Raw genomic sequence first — 27,333 nt, 5'->3', positions numbered from 1 at the left:
GACCTGCGCAGCATGTCAAACACGCTACACTCGTTCATTTGTAACGTTACACCACATATTTGTACATTGCAGTGCATCCTCCCATGCAAGAAATAAGTTTGTCACATGTGTTGCACTGTGCCGACCCAGGATTTTTTAAAAAGTGAAATAAAGCCACACTTTTGAGCGCCGCTTACCGTGCTCCATGGCTGCAACAGAACCTGAACAGAACAAGCGGGCGCGGCAAGCACTTCTGGGAATCCGGTGGCCACTATGGAAACCAAAACTTGCACGTTTGGAACCTATGATCGGAATCGAAAACAAATTTTCTAACCGATTCCAATGGCATCGTTATTTTTTAAACGGTTCCAAGTTAGAACCGGTTCTCGATGCCCAACCCTACTTACAAAGCACTAAATGGTTTAGCTCTCCAGTACTTGAGCGAGCTTTTAAAACATTATACTCCATCACGTCTACCGCGGTCTCAAAATTCTGGCCAGTTGATAATACAGAGAATATCGAAATCAACTGCAGGCGGTCGATCCTTTTCCTATTTAGCACCTAAACTCTGGAACAGTCTTCCTAGCATTGTTCGGGAATCAGACACACTCTGTTAGTTTAATATTAGACTAAAAACACATCTCTTTACTATGGCATACACATGAAACACTTTTTCAATTAAATGATTGTTAGGCTGCATTAACTAGGTCAGCCAGAACCAGGAACACTTCCCATAACACCTGATGTACTCGTTACATCATAAAAAAGGATGGCATCTACGCTAATGTTAGTCTCTCTGTTTTATTCCGAGGTCTACTGCAGTAGGGGTGCACGATATTCACAAAATGTGATATTGCGATATCGATAATGAATATTGCGATATCGAAATTAATTTAGATATTTTTAAACCTATGTAAAATTACAAAAGTTATGGAAAACGCATCAAAATAGATTCTTAACAAATAAAACAAGTTTTTACAACACAAGGTTTATTTCAACTGACAGTCATATTGGACTGGTACAACATGATAATCATGTCTGGTTGTACAGTAGGGATGCAACAATACAGTTAGTCCACAGTTCAATACATACCAATACAATATACAATACAATAAGGTTTTTGGTTCGGTTTGGTTCTGATGGCTAGTCATATCAGTTTTTTGCTATTCTATTCTTAGGCGACAGGAACAGCAAGAGCTTAAGGAGAAAAAATATTGCAATACTCTTTTTTTTATTTTACTTAAAAGACTTTTGAACACCTTGTACACATTCCTAGCTTATAGTATAATCTATCTATCTATCTATCTATCTATCTATCTATCTATCTATCTATCTATCTATCTATCTATCTATCTATCTATCTATCTATCTATCTATCTATCTATCTATCTATCTATCTATCTATCTATCTATCTATCTATATAAAGATTTACAGTGGCAGCTCAGAGCTGTACAGCAGCATGAAATTGTATGAATAAATGTACTATTAAAGAGAGAGTTCACTCAAAAATGTTAATTCTGTCATCGATTACTCATGCTCAAGTTGCTTTACACCTGAATAAAGTTCTTTCTTCTGTTGGACATAAAATATATTTTGAAGAATGTTGGAAACCAAAAGTTGCTGGTCCCCATTGTAGGAAATAATAATATGGAAGTCAATGGCTACCATCAACTGTCTGGTATTCAACTGTCTGTGTTCAACAGAAGAAATGAATACAGGTTTGGAACAACATTAGAGTGAGTAAATAATGACAATTTTAGAGTGAACTGTCCCTTTAAGGACAAGCTGCAGCGTGTTCACTACTGCGCTGCTGTCAATGCAAGACCTCTACACATCTAATATACAGACACACGCCAATTTTACTTTCACTTTAGACATAACTGACTGTGTTTATGTTAACCTTGTGTGTATTTGACAGTATTAGCACAGTAAGACTACTTAGTCCAGTAATCACGTGTTTGACATGCTTTTATTGCGCGCGCACAGCGCATGTTAAAACAGTGCATGAGCATGCTAATGAAATGTTTAACCGGCAAAGCTTTAAAGCGCTTGCAAATAATGAACTTTCGTGATTGTGAATAACTATAGTGTTCCGTGAGTATAACTCCCTGACACCAGCATTGCAAGCGTGGCTAAACACCCAACTTGTGCATAGTAGGCATGTGCCGGTATCAAATTTTCATGTTGCGATTAATTGCTGAAGCTTTTATCACGGTATACGGTATTATCACGATATTGAAATAAGTTGCAAAAAAAGTGTTGTCATACTATAACAGGTTAAATCACTTTCTTATAACAAAAGAACCAAACATTTAAATACAATAAAGCAATACACAAAAATGTATAAAGTAAACAAATATTTAAAACAGATTAAAGTGCAAAGTGTATTTTTCATTGTCAGTTTGTTACAATGTGTGTGATTGAACAACAGTCAGAACATATTCAAACAATATCTAGGGCATGTAATTTAGTCCAGATTAAAATATAAAATGCAAGTTTGAAAATGAATAGCCTTAAGTCTTTAAGTATTATGTATTAGGTTATGTGATTACTGTGGAAACGGCTGCATTTCTGCTGTTCCGTCAGCGCCCTCTGCTGTCGAAGAATGAATGTGCACTTCACTCCTCATTCCGCCATGTGCTCGGCTCATGCACGGTCTATTTACATCAGTGCGCGTTCCTCTTTGACGTGTTTTTCATTTTAAACGGTTGATGGATAAAGTATTCTTAAAATTCATTCTTAAAATCTGAATAATTTGTAATAAATAATTATTCACGGTATTTTGAAGTGCCCACGATAACAATATTGTGCATGTTCATTATTGCGGTATATCGTATTACCGTTTACCGGCACATGTCTAGTGCATAGTGATTGGATATTTGCTCATATCAGCACGTAGACTGACAGGCACACTTAAACAGAGCCGAAATAAACTGAGAGAATTATTTAAAACGGAGAGAAATAAAATAGTTAATTAAATGCAAAACCACTCCTCGTAAAGTGGCTTGTGGTGGTTCTTTCGTCTTCTCCCTAAGCAACACTAATTTTCTTACTTTTGTGTTCTTTCTTTGCTCCACTCACTCCCTTCACTCTCTCTTTAATTCCTTTCTTTTTTTTCACTTCATTTTGTTGTGCGCTGGTGTGTGTGTGTAGAGCCAGGGAGAAGTGAGAGAGTGACTGTTAGCTTTGGAGCGAGTAGGAGGGACCCAATTTTAAAAAAATAGATCCGATAAAGAATGTATATACAGTGAAACGAGTCTCATTCTGTCATAAACAAAATATCTCATAATTATCGCGAGACTTTCGATATAATATCGGGCAACGTGATATCGCGATAACGATATTAAATCGATATATCGTGCACCCCTATACTGCCGTCAGCCAGATCCAGATCAGATGGTGGACCTGCACCCAGACAAGACCAACGCATGACCCTGAAGTGTCTGCAGAGACCGTGTCAATTTTGAGTCCCCCTTTAATTACCTAATCGATACGGCATCCTTAATAAACCCGTCTCCAGCCTGACGGCTCCGAGCTTTCGAATATTGCAATTTAATAATTGTTTAATCAATACGTCATCCTCAATAAACCGTCTCCGGCATGTTGCCTCCGATCTTTCAAATATTGCACTTTAATAATTGTTTAATCAATACGGCATCCTCAATAAACCCGTCTCTGGCGTGATGACTCCAATATTTTGAATATTCCTATTGAATAATTATTTAATTGACACATCCTCAATAAACCGTCTCCGGCATGTTGTCTCCGATCTTTCGAATATTCCGATCTAAATTTACTTTATATCACAAGTCAAATGTTTTAAATAACCTTATGTGATCTCATTTGGCTTTGGATCAAAAAATCAGACAGAAAATATATCATTTTACAATATTCTGCATAATTATAAAAGCTTGAATAGCATTACATTATAAATATAATCTATTATGAAAACATCCAACATGGTATAAATAACACAGATAAGCCATATATTGTCGCGATTGTGTGTTTATTATCTTCAAACGTGTCTATCTGCATGTTAGAGCGATTTCTGGAAGCTGTTTATGTCAATGTCACATGGTATCTTCTTCATGCATGCTATATATGGACTACACGTGCACGGAGCACCCTACAGCTGCCAGTATGAACTGAAAACACAACAGAGTATCGAGCACTCATAACGATTACATCTGCGATTGAAATAATAACACTTCTCTGTATAGAAATTTGACACAGACATATGAGAATCTATCAATATTTCTCCTCATCTGCACACTTTTGAACTAAAAGCCCTGAGGGATGTAGTTTTGTCATGAGTCTTCATGACGAGAATAGAGGAGTTTTTTTATGAATGAGATCAGTTTACGCTCGTATTACAATCTATAGAAGGTACCGACATGGTTTTCATATTCATAACTCCTGACACATTAACAAATTACGGTCACTATGACTTTGAGAATAAAACATAGGTCAAAAATGGAAGCTTGAGTCTTAGATCTTTTAAATGATGTATAGTTTGTCAAGGTAATTACTTACATCTGACAGTAATTTTGAGCTAATTTAAACAAAGAATGCTTTAGTGCGTCCTTGCGCAGGTTTTTGCGTTTAATGTTCACAGATGCTTACAGAGTAAACTTAGCCTACTTACACACAGCGGTGGAATCAGTTGCTTTCAGAAATGAACAGCTTTTCATGGAGAATTATTCCAGGATTATTAAACGTGTCTCAAAACGATGTAGTTGAAGTAGGAATGCAGTACTTGATGTGTTTGTTTGAGCTAATGTGTCTGTGGGCGTCGCCTCCGGAGCCTCAGTATTTGAATCTCAATAGAGCGCGCGCTTCGTGGGCGTGGTCACATTAGTGTATAATGAGCCGCTCAGGAGCGACTAACATCTCTCTGCTCTCAAACGGATTACATAAACACAGATAATTGTTTTTGATTTGGTTTACAGTGTTTAAAACCTGACATTTCAGCATTTCTTTAGACCAGGGATTCCCAAAGTGTGGAGCTGCCACCAGGGGGTGCGCGAGAGGAAAAATGTAATGGCGGTCTGTTTTTTTAATGGGGTTTTCCATACAATAAAAAAAAATGAACAGTAAACATTTCCTTTGTAATCGCTTTTATTTTAAATAAAAAAAAAAACTATAATTTATTAGTTTTTGATAGAAACGTAGAAGATGATGTCTTCTACGCACTTTTCTTCTTTTATGCACTGCAGGCTAGGCTATATGCGTGCCAACTCGTTTAATTCATTCCATATATATATATATTATAAATATGCTTAACTGGCTGAAATCAGGGAAACTGTCAAGTGGGACGTCTTATGATAAAGTTGTTAGTCACGAAGGAGGAGAGGGACCAAGAGAGAGTGAGGATTTGGAGGCAACAGAGACGGAGAGAATAGAGAAAAAAAATGAGCGGGAGTCAGAAGATGCGCCGGAGGAAACCGAAGAGGAGGGAAAGAGATGGCAAAAAAGAGGTGATGAGGGTGAACACCAGACGGGGAAAAAAAGAAGGAAATATGATGACAATTATCTGGGTCTGGGCTTCACTTGGATCGGCGATACAGATTGCCCGAATTTAAGTCAAAAGCACCTTACATTTTTTTAAGCAAAGTTGGAGTCTCACAACTCCAAAAACACAAGATAATTTTTTTTAAATAGGCGCTCTCTTTATAAATAAACCACAGATTTGAGCTTTAAACAACCACATTCTCACCTGAAAAAGTCTTAAAACTACGTTTTGTGACACAATAGTAGTATTTTTAAATTATGCAGGGTTTCACATCACGTCACTTTACCACGTGACCGCAGCGAGCAGGCTCCTGATTGGTTAACGCTGCGCGAATTGACAGCAAAGTAAAAAATTTTCAACTCGGGCGTCAGACACGAATTTGCTTTAAACGCGTGAATGCACAAAAAGCACCACTCGCGTGTAACGTGCGTATCGCGAAATACTCTCAATTCGCGTCATTTGCGCGAACTGGACCCGCGAATGAGGCGGATTCGCGTCCTTCGCGCCGTGCAAAACGCGCCTTCCGCGCCACGGGACCTCCAGACGCCCGTCAACGCGCCTTTCCATTGACTTAACATTGAAATCACTCGCGCCAGACGCTCTATCCGCATTTGGTGTGAACGCAGCATAACGCGGCTGAAAATAACCGTGCTTTCTGTTACTGAGCCTGTGTCTGTCACTCATCCTCTTAAAAGTGGAAGCTTGTGCGTAGCTTTGTTGCATTACATTGAAACTTTGTTGATGTTGTTATTGTCATGCGTGTTCTGGTTATTTGCGCATGATTAAACATGAGTCTTTATATGGCGATAAAACAAAGCTTTGTTGCGTTTTTTTTCTTTTTTTTTTTGAAGTGGGCATTGGGGGTGCGCCAACCCGGTTGGGACATAGAAGGGGGTGCGCAGGAAAAAAAGTTTGGGAACCGCTGCTTGTCATATGTCTCATGTTTGTGAGACAAGTATTCACTAATTTAGAGGTCATTTTCTGAAGACTATCTGAATGAACGACTTTGACAGAGAGGCTGCTGATCGCGCATCATGTTTGATTTCTTTATTTTGCAAAAAGCACAACAATTTGTTTTTATTGTGACTGTACTAAAAAAAAATAGAAACTTAACAGATTATAATGATGAATAACACTTGCCTGAATGATAAAAAAACGACAGTTATTCATGTCTCTTTGGCACTGATGTCCAACGCCGTGGTACAACGAGCACACTCGGGCCCTTAAAACAGCAGCCAGAAAAATGGAGCGCAGCTGGAAGAAAACAAAACTAAAGGTCTTTCGTAATTCGTGGAAAGAGTGCATGATCGCATACAGAAAGGCCGTAAAAACTGCTAGATCTGTTTATTTCTCGCCTCTCTTGGAAGAAAACAAACACAACCCTAGGTATTTATTCAATACAGTAGCTAAATTAACCAAAAATAAAGCTTCAACTTCTGATGTTTGTAAACAGCACAGCAGTAATGACTTTATGAACTTCTTTACATGTAAGATTGATAATATTAGGAAGAAAATTTTAACCATGCAGCCGTCTACTTCAGTATCACATCAGACAGAGCATTGTAGTGTCACTGAAGAAAAATTACACTCATTCACTGCTATAGGAGAAGAAGAATTGGCTAAACTCATTAAATCATCAAAATCAACAACATGTATGCTTGACCCTGTACCGACTAGGCTATTAAAAGAGATGCTACCAGAGGTCATATATCCTCTTCTTAATATCATTAATTCATCTTTGTCATTAGGATATGTACCGAAAACTTTTAAGTTGGCTATTATTAAACCACTTATTAAAAAAACGCAACTTGATCCTATATTAGTCAATTATAGGCCAATCTCAAATCTACCCTTTCTGTCAAAAATACTTGAAAAGGCAGTGTCTTCACAATTATGTTCCTTTTTAGAAAGAAATTATGTGTGAGGATTTCCGGGCAAGCGAACGGCTTTTGAAGCAGGTCGGCTGAGCGCGCATGTAAGTTTGAACATATTCTTTAGTCCTGTTGCACGACTCAAAGTAGTAGCTGGATTCTCCTACTAATATTATATTTCGTTCTGTGTGGTTTTTAGCATTTTTATTACTGCCATAGCAAATTGCAAAATTGCATTTGAATAAGATTGGACTCTGTTATTACCGAGAGAGCTTTGCACTTAAGTTGCCTATATCCAGGCATAAATTGGTATTGATTTAAAGCCATTCACGGCCTATCATCTGCGCGTTGAAGTGTAATTATCTGAGCCAGCTGATCTCACTCAGCAACGAATAGGTTCTATTTAACGAGCGTTCCATAGCTGGCGCGGAAGCGTTCAGCCCGCGTTTCAGCCTCCGCGTGTGAAGACCGACGCGGGTAAAGACATCTGTATTCGACTCTTCCTCTGCGCGACTCCTCCGAGGCAACGACTCCGATAAGGCACCTAGTTATCTTCATTCTTCTCCTTTCATCTTCCTTTCCTCTCTCTAACCATGTGCGTCCACTCCAACACTGCTAATCTACGTCCTGTTCCCTCCTCCTCTAATGCCCCTCCTGCTCTTTCTTTTTCTGTGGGGCTATGGAATTGTCAGTCAGCTGTCAATAAAGCTGACTTCATTCCTGCCTTTGCCACTCAATCCGCTCTCAAAATCCTGGCCTTGACTGAGACCTGGATCCGTCCAGAAGACTCAGCAACACCTGCTGCTCTCTCTAATAACTTCTCTTTCTCCCACACCCCTCGCCAGACTGGGAGGGGTGGGGGCACAGGTCTTCTCATTTCTAACAATTGGAAATACTCATCTCACACAGCTCTTTGCAATAACAACACATTTGAATATCATGCTATAACGCTTACAACTCCCACTAAAATACATATTGTAGTCATTTACCGCACCCCAGGTCCACTGACCACCTTTGTCCATGAACTAGATGTTCTGCTGTCCTCATTTCCAGAGGATGGCTGCCCACTCATAGTACTCGGCGACTTCAACATTCACCTGGACAAATCCTATGCTTCAGATTTCCACACCCTCCTAGCTTCATTCGATCTCAAACGCCTCATCACTTCACATACCCACAAATCTGGTAACCATCTGGACCTCATTTACACACGCAGCTGCTCTACTGACAGCATTTTGGTCAAACCTCTACACATCTCAGATCACTTTTTCATCACATTTAATCTTCAACTTACTACTCACACACCACCAGTTCCTCCACCAGTTACTTTCAGGTGAAACCTGCGCTCACTCTCTCCTTCTCATCTCTCCTCTGCTCTGTCATCCTCCCTTCCCTCATCCACACAATTCTCTTCTATGGACGTTAACACTGCAACTGACACTTTATGCTCCACTTTAACTTCATGTCTAGACAATATCTGCCCCCTTTCTTTTAGGCCAGCACGAGCTACTCCCTCTAACCCTTGGTTATCTGATGTTATTCGTGAACACCGGACGATACTCAGGGCAGCAGAGAGGAAATGGCATAAATCAAATCACCCATCTGATCTAGCTAAGTATCAATTTTTGCTCTCATCCTTCTCAGATGAAGTACATTCAGCTAAATCTTCTTATTTCCAAAACAAAATCAGCACCACTTCAAACTCACGCACATTATTCAGAACATTCAACTCTCTGCTCTGTCCTCCTCCACCACCTCCCTATCTCCAGACGACTTTGCACAATTCTTCAAAAACAAAACTACAACTATCAGCCCCTGAGAACTGATGAAACCTGGTTGAAAACAACTCGTTCATGAGTTTTTGCTATGAATGGCAGGAGAGAGACAGGTCTGTAGTTATCAATGAGTGATGCGTTTAAAGTGGGTTTCTAAAGCAGTGGAGTTACCAGAGCCTGTTTGAAAGTGGTAGGGAAAGTGCCAGTGCAGAGCGATGTGTTGACGCGGGCACTGTCGATTTTAGATCAGCCACTTCCACGACCGAACATACTCTCTCCTCATTTTCCACACTCACTGAGGCCGAAGTATCTAAACTTCTCCTCTCCAGCCATCCTACCACCTGTCCTCTCGATCCCATTCCCTCACACCTCCTTCAAGCCATCTCTCCTACTCTCCTACCAGCACTCACACACATCATCAACACATCGCTCTGCACTGGCACTTTCCCTACCACTTTCAAACAGGCTCGGGTAACTCCACTGCTTTAGAAACCCACTTTAAACGCATCACTCATTGATAACTACAGACCTGTCTCTCTCCTGCCATTCATAGCAAAAACTCATGAACGAGTTGTTTTCAACCAGGTTTCATCCTTCCTCTCACAGAATAATCAGCTAGACACTAACCAATCCGGTTTCAAAAGGGGCCACTCCACAGAGACTGCATTACTGTTCGTCACCGAAGCCCTGCGGATAGCTAAAGCTGAGTCCAAATCATCAGTCCTCGTCCTCCTTGATCTATCTGCTGCCTTTGACACGGTCAATCATCAGATTCTTCTGTCCACCCTCTCATCACTGGGCATCACAGGGACTCCGCTCCATTGGTTTGAATCTTATCATCTCACAAGTAGGTCCTTCAAGGTTGCCTGGAGAGGAGAGGAATCCCAAGCGCATCAACTGACCACGGGGTTTCCTCAGGGCTCAGTGCTTGGACCTCTCCTTTTCTCCATTTACACTACTTCATTAGGTCCCATCATACAGGCACATGGCTTCTCATATCACTGCTATGCTGATGACACTCAGCTCTACCTTTCATTCCAACCAGACGACCCCACAGTAGCTGCACGAATCTCCAGCTGTCTGGCTGACATCTCTGCATGGATGAGTAAAAATCACCTACAGCTCAACCTGGCAAAGACTGAGTTCCTCATCTTTCCCGCCAGTCCCACTATGCAACATGACTTCACCATCCAGCTAGGTACATCCCTGATCTCCCCTTCAAAATCAGTCAGAAATCTTGGAGTTACATTTGATGACCAGTTGTCCTTCAGAGAACACATTGCTAAGACAGCTCGCTCATGCAGGTTTGCGCTCTACAACATCAGGAAGATCAGACCGTTCCTAACAGAACACGCAACACAGCTTCTTGTCCAGGCCCTGGTTATTTCTAGACTTGACTACTGCAATGCGCTTCTGGCTGGACTCCCCTCTTGTGCGATCCAAACACTTCGAATGATCCAGAATGCAGCGGCACGTCTGGTCTTCAATGAGCCCAAAAGGACCCACGTCACACCACTCTTCATCTCTCTACACTGGTTACCACTCGCTGCTCGCATCAAGTTTAAGGCGCTGACGCTTGCCTACAGATCCACCACGCGCTCAGCTCCTGCATACTTTGACTCGATTCTACAAATCCACACCCCCACCAGAAGCCTTCGTTCAGCTAAGGAGCGAAGGCTTGTGGTACCATCACAGAGAGGCAAAAAATCCCTTTCCAGAACATTTTCATTCAACGTTCCAAGCTGGTGTAACGATCTGCCCACCGCCATCCGAAATGCTGATTCGTTGACAACATTCAAAAGTCAACTAAAAACTCATCTCTTCCATGAGCACTTAACCTCATAAAAAAAAAAAAAATAATTCTTTCCTTTCCTCTTTCTCCTCCTCTTTCCCTCCCTACTCTAGCCTGTGCTACACTGAGAAATGTACACGGACTAAGTATTTCAGGCACTTGTTGCGCTCACTCGACTCTTCACGACCATTCGCTTATTGTACCCCCAAGTTGTAAGTCGCTTTGGATAAAAGCGTCTGCTAAATGCATAAATGTAAATGTAAATTTACAGTCAGGATTTAGACCGTATCATAGTACTGAGACTGCTCTCATCAGAGTTACAAATGATTTACTCTTATCATCCGATCGTGGCTGTATCTCTCTATTAGTGTTACTCAATCTTAGCGCTGCATTCGATACTATCGACCACAACATTCTTTTGAATAGACTCGAAAATAATGTAGGCATTAGTGGAATTGCTTTGTCATGGTTTAAATCATACCTATGTGACCGTTATCAGTTTGTAGCAGTAAATAAAGAGATGTCACACCGATCACAAGTTCAGTATGGAGTACCGCAGAGCTCAGTGCTACGACCGTTGCTTTTCACCCTGTACATGCTACCACTGGGAGATATCATTAGGAAGCATGGCGTTAGTTTTCATTGTTATGCTGACGATACTCAGCTCTATATTTCTTCACGCCCTGAAGAAACTTACCAATTCACAAGATTAACGGAATGCATAGCTGATATAAAACATTGGATGACCAGTAATTTTCTGCAACTCAATTCAGAAAAAAATGAATTTTTAATAATTGGACAAAAAAGCTCCACAAGTAGTAACCTAGAATACTGTCTAACACTTGATGGCTGCTCTGTCAAGTCCTCGTCGTCAGTGAGGAACCTGGGTGCGCTCTTTGATACCAATCTTTCGTTTGAAAGCCACGTTTCTAGCATCTGTAAAATTGCATTCTACCAACTTGAAAAAAATATCTAAATTACGGCACATGCTCTAAATGCAAAATGCTGAACAGTTAGTTCATGCGTTCATGACCTCAAGGCTAGATTATTGTAATGATCTACTGGGTGGTTGCCCTGCTAGCTTAATAAACAAACTCCACCTGGTCCAAAACGCAGCAGCTCGAGTTACTAGAACCAGTAAGTGTGACCATATTAGCCCAGTTCTGTCAACACTGCACTGGCTGCCAATTAAACATTGCATACATTTTAAAATCTTGCTTATTACTTACAAAGCACTAAATGGTTTAGCTCCCCAGTACTTGAGCGAGCTCTTAACACATTATACTCCATCACGTCTACTGCGGTCTCAAAATTCTGGCCAGTTGATAATACAGAGAATATTGAAATCAACTGCAGGCGGTCAATCCTTTTCCTATTTAGCACCTAAACTCTGGAACGGTCTTCCTAACATTGTACGGGAAGCAGACACACTCTGTCAGTTTAAATCTAGACTAAAAACACATCTCTTTTCTATGGCATACACATAAAACACTTTTTCAATTAAATGATTGTTAGGCTGCATTAATTAGGTCAGCCGGAACCGGGAACACTTCCCATAACACCTGATGTACTCGTCACATCATCAGAAGAATGGCATCTACGCTAATCATAGTCTCTCTGTTTTATCCCGAGGTTAACTGCAGTCAGCCGGATCCGGGCCGAATCCAGATCAAGGTTATTTTCGTAAACGAAAACTGAAACTAAGACAAACTATTGGTCAAAAAACATTTTCGTAAACTGAAATAAAATTAAGAAATCATAATAAATGAAAAACTCAAACTAAATGAAACTAACAACTCTTACTGAAAAACTAACTGAAATAAAATAATAATTAGCAAAAATAAATAATAGTTTTTGTAATTAATAAGCTATCTTTACTGTGGCGGAAAATCTGACCTGTGGCGGTTGAGGGAGTGTCTGTATATGGCGCTACTGCGCGTGAAGTGAGCTGAGGAGATTAACCGCTGTCCTGTGATGTGACGCGTGCAGTGAACTAAGTCCTATAAGTCCTAAGCAGCTGCTCACAAAGAATGCGTTCGTAGCAGTGAAATGGGAAATGACACATGGTAATGAGACGCACGTTGAACTTCTTATAACTTAAGCTCACTGCTTTTAGAATAATGTTTCATTCGCGACGAGAGACGCAGGTGCAACAGCAACTACTAGTAACGTTACTACTGCGTGTTGGAGATTTCATGTTCGCAAAATATTGACAGGCTCAAAGGTGTTATCATTGTTTTTACAAATCATTTACTACTAATAATATTATTGTCCGTGTGGAGACATTTCCCCACAAAGTAGGGAATACCAGGACACACACACACACACAGCATATACACTTCATTATTTAATCACACTGTCTTCACAACAATTTGTGTTGGCTGTAGTCAGATGACTTTAGCTGTGGTCACACTGCTAGCCTACATTGTACTACTTTGTCTGGAATTTATCATTTTTACTTTTAGATTTTTTACATTGCATTTATTTGGTTCTTTGTTCAATCTCAGACCATTGTTTGTCTTATAGGTCAAAGTTTGACTCTTAAAGGTGAAGACCCAACTTCATGCATGTTTTGTAAGATTCCCCTCTCCGTTAAACATATTTTGTTGGACTGTCCTGGGTTAAAACAAGAATGCTCTTTTATCAAGTTATTTCACTTAAGGACTTATTTAGTAAGATTATGCATGAAAAGTTTTTGAATATAGCCTTAGATGCTGACTTGGTATTAAATAAAATAATCTGTATTCCATTATTTTATTATTGTTATTAAGATGTCTGCATAAGAGTTAACTCTAATCTGTGCAAACATTAAACTTCGCTGAAATTAAAAATCTTGATTTGGTCTTTACACTTCGTTCTGGTAACTAGCTAAACTATAATTACTAAAACTAAAATTGAAACGAAATATATAAAAACTAAATAGAAATGTGATCACAAAATAAAAACTAAACTAAAACTAGCAAAACTATTTATAAAACTAACTAAAACTAAACTGAAATTTGTAGCAGAATTGAAAACGATAATAAAATAAAAACTAATTTAAAAATGCAAAAATATAATAACCTTAATCCAAATCAGATGGTGGACCTGCGCCCAGACATGACCAACGCATGACCCTGAAGTGTCTGCAGAGACCGTGTCAATTAGACTCGTCAACACTGCATCCTCAATGAACCCGTCTCCGGCGTGATGACTCCGATTGTTCGAATATTACAATTTAATAATTTTTAAATTGATATGTCATCCTCAATAAACCCGTCTCCGGCGTGTTGCCTCCGATCCTTCGAATATTGCACTTTAATAATTATTTAATCAACACAACATCCTCAATAAACCCGTCTCCGGCATGTTGCCTCCGATCTTTCGAATATTCCGATCTATTATGACCTCTGACCTGTAAAATTGCCAGAATAATAATCATACACTGCTTGTTAATTGGCCAGAGGAGAACTGGCAACTCGACTGAGCCTGGTTTCTCCCAAGGTTTATTTTTCTCCATTAGGTCACCTGATGGGGTTTTGGTTTCCTTGCCACTGTTCATGGGCGTCAGTTTGGTTTGAAATGTGCTGGGGACAGAGACGCATTCAGAAGTGCATTTTCAGAAGTGCTGGGTACATTTTTTTTTCTCTTTCGCGCAGGTCATGTTTTGAAAGACTATGTCCTGCAGCTTATAATGTAAATAAATAAAAATGTCAGATGAGAGACATATTGTGGGCCTTATAGCCTACTCATGCCGACGAAAGCGCCCCGCGAATTCTTTAATATTTTTCATTTTTGCAATTTTTTTTCCCACTTCATTATCAGAGTCCCACTGGAGCCCGTGTTTTTTTTTATCCTCCCTATTACACATTAGTTACAGCCATTAAAATAGTTCAGTTTTGTTTTTAATGTCAAAGTGGATATATTTCGTTTTGTTTCTTTATTAGGCTAAGTTAAATTAGAAAAATGTTTAAAGCATTTAATGTTTGGTAAACTAAAGTTTTTGCTTTTTAAAGTGACGACCAAGCGGCCAGCGGCCGACAGTGAGTTAACCCAACACTTTAGCCTCTGAAATCAACACTTGACTTGTCTTGCTTATTAAATCCATAAAAAACACTTAAAGCATCGTTTAAACCTTTAGCCTATTATCACCACCATCACAGTAAAAAGGCATTTTTGACAAGATGAGGCAGGCAGATCGCAACGGCGCGCGCAAACAAAACGGGCTACACAATCTAAACATTTAATTAAAAATAAAAAAACAAGCTGGTTGTCTTACCTTAGGCTACACCTCTCCGCGAAATGAATATATATCCGATCTTCAATTCCCGTGCTATATGCACATTTAACGGAGTTCATGTCAACGAAATCAACCGATATGAGTGTTTTATTCATCAGCTCTTTTCAACATCAAAGACCGCATTATGAGAACGAGCGACCTAAACACTGGTAAGAGCATTTAGTCTCATTAATTTTAATGAAGATGATTGTGCTTTTGAGCATCTAAAACTTAGCTTATTTTCAGTTTCACTTGTGGCAGTTTGCGTGTTGGCTTGCTTTACTCATTTGCGGCGATGCATGTTGCATAGCGCCGTCCTATAGCCTAAAAAAGCCCGAAGCCCGGCCCGCGTCTGAGGTAGGCTATGACTGGAAAATTGGCCCGGAGCCCGGCCCTAGGGCGTAAAAAAGTCGGGGCCCGTCGGGCTCGGGCAGAAATGTAGGGCTCTAATTTGAGTAAGGCTGAAAGCGTCTTTCTTTTTAATACATTTCTTGAATGTCTCAATTACAGTAGGCCTAGCCTATAGATAATTATGATATTTGTGGCTGCACCGGGGTCCGTCATTACGCTAAATCATGAGCGGTCCGTCCATGGCACCTGCTACCCATGGCTGTTAAGAACTGTATAGGCTTAGGCTACATCAATCCATTACAACAATTTCGTGTTATGGGCACTGCCACTGATACAGGCAGCGGAAGAGCCTATTTTACGGAGCTTGCTTCTGCTTTTCAAACGTTTTTACAACAAAAGATGTCGTTAAAACGACATAAGATCTCGTTATTATGAGAAAAGATGTAGTTAAAACGACATAAGATATCGTTATTACGACACAATTGAGTGGAAAAAATAATATGTGTGTGTCAGCAATGCTTCACCGCAAAATTGAACTCGAGGTTTAAAAAAAAAATAAAAAAAAGTGGTGGGTACAAAAGGACTCATGACGAAATCTGGTGGGTACGCGTCCCCCCCGTCCCCCCCGAAATCGACGCCTATGCCACTGTTGCCTCTGGCTTGGCTTGCTCAGTTGGGGACATTTTTCATTTAAATATCCATTTAATACATTTTTCAACTAAATATCCAAATAAATCTAATTATTAAACTAAATTAACCATATAAACTAAATTACTGATCTAAAGCCAACACTGTCACTGTATGATAATTGAAATGAACTGATGACATCACCGTTTTTCTCCGGAATGGCTATACGGCTGAATAAAATTCTGTTGCATTATTTTCCTGTTTAACACTGTAAAGCTGCTTTGAAACAATCTGCATTGTTAAAAGCGCTATACAAATAAAGTTGACCGCCTACAGAAAAAAAAATAAATATAAAAATTACATACACAGAACTATTGATCCATGAATGTCGCAGTTACTAACTGGCAACGTTACGAATCTGATGCAGCAGACAAACTGCGCGCATGTCACAAAATGATTCAGATTGAAAGCGTTAGCACATGTAAACACCAGATCGGTTTAGATAATGTCTCATGTAAACTGTCCACCGAATCTTTCAATCGGAATGACAAAAAAGTGTGCATGTAAAAGGGGCTAATGTAGCCTTAATATTCAGAACGTATGGGTCTTGTCTTCGGCTTGTAATGCTTGTATGGCCTACATGTCCTGAATAATGAGAGGCTAAGGGAGGATTTCATGCACTTAACTTAGTCAAGACTTTCAGAAAACAATTTCAAGATGACGTTGGCTATTGTGCTTTTACAGTGTGTAAGTAAATGTCGTGATATTACTGCGCCGCTGCTGAATACATTGTAGGGAAAACACTGATCTGGGTAACATCTAACAGCACTACAAGCTGCCTGCTTAGAAACATGGACCAGTCCATCCTATCTAGTCACTAAACATAAACATTTACCTTCAATAACAATGGGATTACATAAAACTGTCTGAAAAAGGGGTGTATTCATCAAATTTATCCTGGAACAAAATGTATAAATGACATGCATGAACTGACAAATGAAAATTCCACAAAAAACACTTCAAAAACTGACAAGTTATGTTATATGTACATACCATTCGCCTAGCGCTTCCAGACATCTCATACGACCAAGAATTAGCTCCGGATCATCTTTGTTCATGTCAATTTTTTTATCATAGGCCACCAGAGCATCTTCCCACTCATGAAGTTTCTCGTACCAGGTGGCCTGAATCTCCTGTAGAGGAGGACAAAATATAAAAGGATGAATGATAGAAATAATTAAAATTAACCAAAAGTTCAGACAGAGCACACGTCATATCATTCCTAAAGGGAGCATTTAGAAACATCAGGGACTAAAATTTATTTTAGAGGGGAGGGGGATGAAAGTGCTACCTCAAGAACCCAAATTACAGTTTACAGACATTACGTTTACATACAGACCCCATTCTCTGAACCAAATTCTACAGCTTAACCCCATTTGTCGAATAAATTACTTTCTACAAAACCTTAAACAAGTTCAGGCAGTTAGACACCATTTGAAAATCTCATGCATTCTTTTTTACAAAACCCTAAAAACATTCTCACTCAGTAAAACAAATTTTGCACTGTGATGCACATCGCAAAACGATAAACAAAAGTGGCAAAAGTTAAACACAACTACAACACAGTTGTCATCGTTTGCACATTTGCTCAATTGTTCATATTTGTTTCTAAGGATGTGATCAAACCAGCTCTACAAAATATAAGCCAGCTCGGAGTACACAAGTGACACAGGTGCACGGAATATTGATATGGACAATGGATGGATACAATCTAATAAGGAGAAGAGGAAGAGTATGTGTAAGAGGAGGTGGACGAGAAAGAGCAAGATGTGGACAGTGTTGTCAAGGCTGGATCCAGCACATTAGAGGTTTTTGTTCCTTTGCCTGGCAAGAGACAACATTGACTGTGATGTGGACGAAGTCCACAGGCTGGACCCAACATGAAGACGTGATGCTGAGGCAGAATGCATCTCTCATTGACTTTGATTTTGCAGTTGCATACATTTTGTTGAGTGTACTGTAACATGCTTTTCATTTAGAGTTTTCTTTGACCTTTTGCATTTGGACTACTGTATACAGTATGCTGGATACACAGACATTTTAGACATTATAGTCTAGTCCCATTGTGGGACCATTGTAGGGCTGGGCGATATGGCTGAAAACTGTAGGCTATCACGATATAAGTGTTTCATATCGGTCGATATCGATAATTATTGATATGTTTTATGACCCATTTAAAATAAGGACCAGGAGAAAAATATTTCACATTTTAACATTTTTATTTTAAACTTAACCTTCCTCTGATTATAATCCACTCAGTTATAAAGGCAGAAATGTAAACACAACCATGGAAAACACTCAAATAATTAAAATATAAACACAAGTCTAAAATCACAATGAACACTTAACAGTTATCTCGTAACATTAAGGTGCAGTGCCTCCGTTATTTCTTTGTAACTGTTAACGTTACCGTTTAGATGCTGTCATAAGGCACTGATACAGTCAGAGTCAAAAAATCGTCCCCTCTACCTTTAAATAGGGCATTATTTGAGGGGACAGCCATTTGTAGTGGTGTCCGAAACCACAGTGGACGTTATTGAGTGCACTCATTCTATCCCACTTTGCACCGCAATAATGAGTGTACAGCCGATGTACACACAGCAGCTGTCCGAATGCGCACGCTGTCAGTGGAGGCTCGCGCTACGGAGCCAGACGAAAGTAAACATGGCTGGTAAAACAAGTTTGTGGTATAACCAGTCTTGGTAGGGACGACGGTCAGACTTATACAATCCAAAAATATGCCATACTGGCGAGCTGACTTGTTTTCCTGTTTTATCAAAAATTTCAACATTTTAAAATATATTACACACAAAAAAGGCTTAGCTATTACAATATGACTTTCAGATGAAAATAAACAAATTGCTACGATTTTTTTGACATGACGATATTTTTTTTTTTTGGTGACATATGACCTATCTTCACAGGCTTTGTGAAATTCACCCAAGGGCTCATCTTATGTAGTTAATACATGAATAATAAACAGATTAATGAGGGTTTAAAGCTCTTACCAGTTCTCCAAAATGTTTCATGGCATACTCAAGCACTCCAGATGCGGCCTCTGGCTGTTGAAGTTTATTATTGATGCTAAAAAAAGAGAAAGATATTGCAATATTTTAGTACAGAAACACTCAAAATCTATTCAAATACTGCAAATATAATAATGGATAGAAGTTTAGGTTAGCTGTAAACAACAATTAAAATAAATAAAATAAATAAAAGAGCCCAAAACACATACTCTGTATGTGTACAATGTATGACTATACTACAGTATGAAGTATAGACCAGGGGTATTCAATTAAAGTTCCAAGTTGTTTTGACAAATGGTAAAATGGTGCTACAGTTGCAGTTTGTATCGCAGTCCAGTTGGAACCCAGCCAGGGTCCAGAACCAGTCCGCGGTCCACTATTTGAGGATGCCTGGAATAGACCCATTCAGAGACTTTTGGAATTAGTATAGTCTTAAATGTAACTCTAAAGTTCATAAAATGATTTGATTAGATGGATAAGTACATTTTGTCCTTAAACAAAACTTGTGTTTTGCAATTTGCAATGTAAATTCGTAAAACTTTGATATCAATGTTAATTCACAATAATTAAATTTCAATACTATGGACTAAAAAGACAATGCTACCTATAATTGCTATACAAATGATTCTACCAGCTCTACTCCTTTTGGGAATGAACTGTGTGTATGAGGACATCTACATGATATTATACAACCCCAAATCAGAAAAAGTTGGGACAGTATGGAAAACGCAAATAAATAAAAAAAGAAGTGATTTCTAAATTTACTTTGACTTGTATTTCATTACAGACAATATGAACACAAAATATTTCATGTTTTGTCTGGTCAACTACATGTCATTTGTAAATATGCATCCTTTCCTGTCATTCAGACCTGCAACACATTTCAAAAAAAGTTGGGACAGGAGCAATTTAGGGCTAGTAATGAGGTAAAATGGTTAAATAATGATGTGCTTTGAAACAGGTGATATCAACAGGTGATTGTAATTATAATTCGATACAAAAGCAGCATCCAAGAAAGGTCTAATCCTTTAGGAGCAAAGATGGGCCGAGGATCGCCAGTTTGCCAACAAATACGTGAGAAAATTATTGAAATGTTTAAAAGCAATGTTCCTCAAAGAAAGATAGGAAGAGATTTGGATATTTCACATTCAACAGTGCATAACATAATTAAAAGATTCAAGGAATCTAGAGGAATTTCAGTGCGTTAAGGACAAGGGCGCAAGCCTAAGCTGAACAACCGTGATCTCCAATCCCTCAGGCGGCACTGCATCAAGAATCGTCATTAATCTATAAGCGATATCACCAAATGGGCTCAGGACTACTTTGGCAAACTTTTGTCAAGTACCACAATACGTAGTTACATCTACAAATGCCAGTTAAAACTGTACTGTGCCAAAAGGAAGCCCTATGTTAACAGTGTCCAGAAGCGCCGTCGACTTCTCTGGGCTCGGAGGCATCTGGGATGGACCATCACACAGTGGAAACGTGTACTGTGGTCAGATGAATCAGTATTACAGGTATTTTTTGGGAGGAATGTACGCCGTGTGCTCCGGACCAAAGAGGAAAAGGATCATCCAGACTGTTACCAGCAACAAGTCCAAAAGCCAGGGTCTGTCATGGTATGGGGTTGTGTCAGTGCTTTTGCACTTGCACTTCTGTGAAGGCACCATTAATGCTGAAAAGTACAGAGATTTTGGAGCATAATATGCTGCCTTCAAGAAGACATCTTTTCCAGGGACGTCCATGCATATTTCAACAAGACAATGCAAAACCACATTCTGCACACATTACAAAGTCCTGGCTGCGGAGGAAGAGGGTACGGGTACTTGACTGGCCTGCCTGCAGTCCCGACCTGTCTCCAATAGAGAATGTGTGGCGCATTTTGAAGCGCAAAATGCGACAACGAAGACCCCGTACTGTTGCCCACCTTAAGACTTGTTTGCAGGAAGAATGGGACAAAATTACACCTGAAACACTTCATCACTTGGTGTCTTCAGTCCCTAAACGTCTTTTAAGTGTTGTGAAAAGGAATGGCAACATTACAAAGTGGTAAATGCTTTACTGTCCCAACTTTTTTTTAAATGTGTTGCAGGTCTGAATGACAGGAAAGGATGCATATTTACAAATGACATGAAGTTGACCAGGCAAAACATGAAATATTTTGTGTTCATATTGTCTGTAATGAAATACAAGTCAAAGTAAATTTAGAAATCACTTCTTTTTTTATTTATTTGCGTTTTCCATACTGTCCCAACTTTTTCTGATTTGGGGTTGTATGATCATTGTGTCGTCGCTGTATTTAAAGATACAAAATTACTTAAGTGAAAAACTCTTATTGTTGCTAGACTGTGTATGAAACATTTCAATGAAAAAGTTTTTCTTTAAGACCTTGCCAAATTTGACAAGCATAAGATTTTTCTAATTCCAAATATTAAGTGTGCTTTATGTCATTTTTATGTCAATTATTAATTAGCATGTACCTTTTAAAAAATATAGTTAAAGGTCAGGATAATCCTTGCTTGGGCAAAGTTCAGACAATGCATTCTAGAAAGCTCCGAAACAAATGTACAGTTGAAATTAGAAAGGTAAAAGCTGATTATTCCCTTGATAAAACCACAACTTAAATAACTCAAAGACATATTGGTAGAACATTAAACAGTTAATATGAAGTACATATGCTTGATTGTTTTAACAAACATTGCATTGCATCTGATTTTATTTAAACAGAAAGTCACTTAAAGATCAAAGAGTTTAGCTTTGAACAGATTACCATTTTTGATGTTCACATCATAAAAGCGTTATCTGGCCCTGATAATGTCGAACCTTCATAATACTCAGGTGACTGGGTGCGCTGTGGTTGACAGTTGAGAGATCCTGGCAGATCTGTCACAGTATGGGACGCAGGGAATTCTGGGCGTACACGGCCCAGCCAAGGAACTGGTTCCAAGAGTTCTGGTGGCCATGACAGAAGGTTTGTAGGAAGCGGACGATCTCTTGGATTGTTCTTTCCGTCTGCCCATTCCATTGAGGATTTTAGCCAGAGGAGAGACTTATGGTTACACCTAGGAGGGTGAAGAATGTCTTCCATACCCGGGATATATCCTCAGGTATCCCGTATCTGAAGATGTGGTTGAAGAGTAGTTCCGCTGTCTCTAGAGCTGTCGGAAGTCCTTTAAGGGAAAGCAGACGTCATGACTTGGAAAAGCGATAGATGATTACAAGGATGCATGTTTTATCGTTGGATGAGGCAGATCAGTGATGAGGTCCACTCCTAGGTGTGTCCACGGTCGACTGGGAACGAGCAGCGGATTGAGCTTGCCAGATGGTAGATGGCGGGGACTCTTTGAGATGGCACAGTCCTTCCATACCTGTATGAACCATTTCACATCCCTGGCCATGTAGGGCCACCAGAAACTATCTTTCAGACACGAAAGGGTGTTATTGGCCCCTGGGTGGCCAGTGTCAAGAGATTAATTTTCTGAGTGGATAAGTGGGGTGCGTTGATGTCGTGGAACGTACTGATGACTGGGTGGACAGCCTGGCGGAGTGACGGTCGAGACATTGGTGTATGCAACGGATCACTGGATAGGATTCACGCTTAGGTTAGTAGGCAGGGTGGGTTCAGGGACATCGCTAACCTCCTCAGGGGCGTGGAGACAGGACAGAACATCAGCCTTGACATTTCTGGTTCCTGGACGATATGAAATCGAGAAATCAAATCGTGTGAAGAACAAAGCCCACCGGGCTTGATGGGGATTGAGTCTTTTGGCTTCTCTCAAGTATTCTAAGTTCTTGTGATCCGTGAGAACCGTGAAAGGATGGTGAGAACCCTCAAGCCAATGCCGAGATGATAATCCTCCAGTCTAAAGTGAACGCTACACAACACCGCGTTTTCCAAGCAGATGCAGAAGTCCCGTCTTTTCACCTGCACAAAACGAACCCAGGCACTGAAGATAATACCGTCCTTTTTCTTGTTAGGAAACCTGTGGACTCAATGTCCAGACAGGCTGAAGTTTGTGCAACAAAAACAATAATTGACCATGACGATGATAAATTGTAATACAAAAACTACCGAAAACACACTGATTCACGATTGAATAACAACCTACTCTGCACTGAGCCAACGCAGAACCTCTCGCGACGTAAAATGACACTATCTAAAAATAAAAATAAAGTTTTTGTCAAAGAAACTTTTTCTACTAAATTTGTGCCCTCATGTCTTGTAAAAACGTTTTAAATCCTGCATTAACTTTTCATATGATATTTTCATCTGATGAGCAGTGTTCCTCGAATCCATGAGCAGTGTTCCTTGAATCAAATGAGCAGTACTGTTGACTAAGTGACACTTACATTTTATTTGAAAATATTGAAGGCAGTATTTTGGGCAGGACACGCAGCCGTGGCCATGACAATGAGCTGCTCTACTGTTTGCAACGAATACAAACAATTCAGAATTCAATGCCACATCATTCAAGCATAATTCTACAGGATTACTGACCGTAATGAAACACGTTTCTGGTCTTCACTTAAATGTAAAACACCTACTTTGGTGCTAGCGTTATAGTCCTGTGCCACTTGACTTTTATTATAATTTTTATGATGGTTCTCTAGTACACAGACTATAGTCCAGAAGCACCTTTTTTAAAACCAAAGAAACCAATCGAAATTGTTTCCAGATCTGCTACTCATTAAAAACTGGAACCACAATCATAAAGCAATCATGAAACAAAGTGTTTGGTCCTTCACAAGCAAGACAACTCCACATGGAATAAATATTTACTTAATCCCTAATTCAGAAAAGCAAAGCCCTGCTTAACTGAAGAGCTTTCAGATAGGTTGACCTCTCTTAGATGGGATTCCAATATCCCTGATCTGCTTTTCCTTTTTTCCTAAAAGCCTGATATTGATTCTCTTAAGGATATTAAAGTGGTTCAAAGGGCCTACCATATGAGATTATTTTCCCCACTTTATTTTGCAATACCAAACTGCAACATAGTGAACTTTCTTCACCTGTCAACACAAAGTCTCCTGAAATGTAACGTAAACTCATAATATAATGTATCCAACACATTTTTTTGTGTTAATTGGAAACATTGTGCTCTGATACAGCTCAGACAAAGAGTTCTTTCAAAATGATTCAAATATACAATAAAACCATTATACAACATAGTTTGCTGCATGCCCACTACAGATTAAAAGTTATGGAAGGGATATTTATGTCTTTGAAAGAAGTCTCTTATGCTCACCAAGGCTGCATTAATTTTTATCAAAAAATAGAGTAGAAATAAGAAATATTATAACTTTACCCTATTTTGGGTAAAAATAATACTTTTCTCTAAAGAAATTTGAAGTAAGAAAATCTGTATTTTCCAGGACTTTTTATTCTCCCAGTGGATGCATAAGATTTCCTGACAGACGTTAAGAAATTACAATCAGATATTGAATTTTTTAATAATAATTGAATACTTTATTATAAAACTTTAGACCTTTATTTACTGGAAAGAGAAGCAGTATTTTCAAGTGCTGCACAAAAATGAATGGATGTTGTTTGTGATTAGTGTTATTTGGCTATATAAACAAAATTGATTTAATGTTAAGCAAAAGGTGTTACGTTCAGTCAGCTATTTTTGGCAAATAAAATAAAAAATGTTTGTGGAGGACAGAGTTTTCCTTACCCACAGATGGTGTTTTAACTCCTACAGGACAGCTACAGAGGTTGGACAATGAAACTGAAACACAGGGTTTTACACTGTGGGATTACAAATTTAAGAAAGTACATTGCATTTAGCAATGCCTCTTAACCGGATTGAGGATGCATTCGTCCTCAAGCTTTATTTGTTTAAATTAGCTCAAATGAACGTCAGATGTAAGTAATTACCATGACAATCTATACATCATTTAAAAGATCTAAGAGTCAAGCTTCCATTTTTTACCTCTGTTTTATTCTCAAAGTCTTATAGTGACAGTAATTTGTTAATATGTGTCAGGAGTTATGAATATGAAAACCGCGTCAGTACCGCGTCAGTTTGATTGTAATATGAGCCTCAGCTGATCTCATTCATAAAAAAACTCCTCTATTCTCCTCACGAAGACTCGCAACAAATCAACATCCCTCAGGGCTTTTAGTTCAAAAGTGTGCAGATGAGGAGAAATATTGATAGATTCTCCTATGTCTGTGTCAAATTTCTAAACAGAGGAGTATTTTTTATTCAATACTTCCTCAAAATGCGCAGATGTAGCCTATTCATGAGCGACGGAGACTCTTATGTGTTGTTTTCAATTCATACTGGCAGCCGGAGGCCGCTCTGTGCACATGTAGTCCATATATGGTACAGACAGACGAAGAAGATACCATGTGTCATAGTCGCGATGATGTATGGTTTGTCTGTGTTCTTTATACCATGTTGGGTGTATTCATAATAGATTATATTTATAATGCAATGCTATTCGACATAGCTTTTTTCAATATGCAAAATATTGTAAAATGATATATTTTCTGTCAGATTTTTTTACCGAAGCCAAATGAGACCACAGAAGGTTATTTAAAACATCCCACTTGTGATATAAAGTCATTTTGGAGAACAAAAATAGTTTTAATCTTTATTGTATTTTGATTGTGTGCTAAGCTAACATGCTAGCTAGCCAATGCACCTGCCACCTGGGCAAATACGTTATTTTTATTAATAATTTTGAATAGACTGAAATGAAAAACCAACTGAAATGTTTCTATTGTCAACAACGGCATTTGAGGCACTTTAGAAGGTGAAGTGAGAAGTTTGATCATAAATGAGGTTTGAATAGAACAGTTTGAATAGAGAGTCGTCAGTGATTACAATGAAGACAAAAGAATAAGATAACTAGCCATAACCAGACCAGAGGGGTGTGAAAGTGTTCTGGGGAGAATGAAACTGAATGGGCAGTTTGCACCTCAAAACAATAGAGACAATAAACTGAATGGTAGCTCAGAAGAGAAGGCAATAAACATCAGTTAACATTTTAGAGAAATCTCAAAATAAAATCATTTGACATGATCTTGAAAAACATTTAATAAAATTTAGAGTTTTAGACTTATCATCTTCAGATTTGAAATATAACATGGTCAGACATGTGGCTTCAGCTGTAGTGCACTTCTAGATTGCTAAAATGCCAACTTCAATTTTATTTTCATAAAGATATTTCATACAAATATATTTCTAATAACTTTACAAAACTTTGAAGCTTATAGCTATTTTTGATTATGAAAATAATTATAATTTTGAATTTACAGTAAACTGCCATGTGTCTGCCTTCAAATGACGCCATACTTATGATTTTAGTGCAAAGGAATCATTAACTGTAACGGTTTTAGTCTTATTATGCCATTTCTTAGGATTTTTTCAAAAGCGGGGGTGAAGGCTAACAGGTTAAGGTAAAAATGATGATATCAGATGAATAGTCTGCTATACAAATCTTCCAGGCCAGTTTCCTGGTCTCTTCATTGTAAGTAAAATGAGCACCATTTGTCTTTAATGGCTCTTGGAGCCCCCGAGTGATTGGATTAGCATCTATGCATTTGAATGACACTGTTATGCTGATTGAATCTGGACGGGTGACACAGTTATGTAGGGTGTCCTTTTACCTATACAACATTTGCATTGTATTGTTCAGAGTGTCTCCTCCCCTGCTGTATAATCCCTCCTCCTGAAATGTAGATAAATTACAATGTACAACTCCTTTAGACAAGACTTGATGACCTCAGCGGAAAGACAGCACGTTTTTCTCAATAAAGAATCCTGCTGAAAAACCTATCCAAGTTCTCCTGGTCTATACTTCAAGAAACAAAAGAAGTTCACAACAGATGGTGCCCTGTGACCCAGATAGAGTTCACAACAGATGGTGCCCTGTGACCCGGATAGAGGTCCAGCTTCCTCACCTGAAATCCAGATTGAAACTTCAAGCTCAAAGATAAAGATCTGCCTACGTTCCAGACTGGAATCCAGAGCGAAACTTCCAGCTGAACAAAGATTTCCAGACCGAATGTTTCTCTCAACCAAGGGTTGTGGTGAGTGCTGCTCTCTAATCCAAAAGAACCTAAGACCAGT

General features: G+C 39.0%; 1 protein-coding gene across 1 annotated transcript in view; it reads right to left on the bottom strand.

The window, feature by feature from the left end:
* The window catches only part of mtor (mechanistic target of rapamycin kinase), a 479,149-nt gene that overhangs the window by 172,469 nt on the left and 279,347 nt on the right, over positions 1-27,333 (bottom strand). Inside the window, exons 29-30 of the mRNA XM_079827620.1 lie at positions 19,235-19,310; positions 17,220-17,359 (exon numbers count right to left, since the gene is read on the bottom strand). Of these exons, the coding sequence (XP_079683746.1) occupies positions 17,220-17,359; positions 19,235-19,310 (216 nt within the window). The remainder of the gene's footprint in view (positions 1-17,219; positions 17,360-19,234; positions 19,311-27,333) is intronic.

Source organism: Gobio gobio (assembly GCF_949357685.1).
Source record: "Gobio gobio genome assembly, chromosome: 10".
Taxonomy (NCBI): domain Eukaryota; kingdom Metazoa; phylum Chordata; class Actinopteri; order Cypriniformes; family Gobionidae; genus Gobio; species Gobio gobio.
This window is presented reverse-complemented; position numbering and strand designations above follow the sequence as displayed.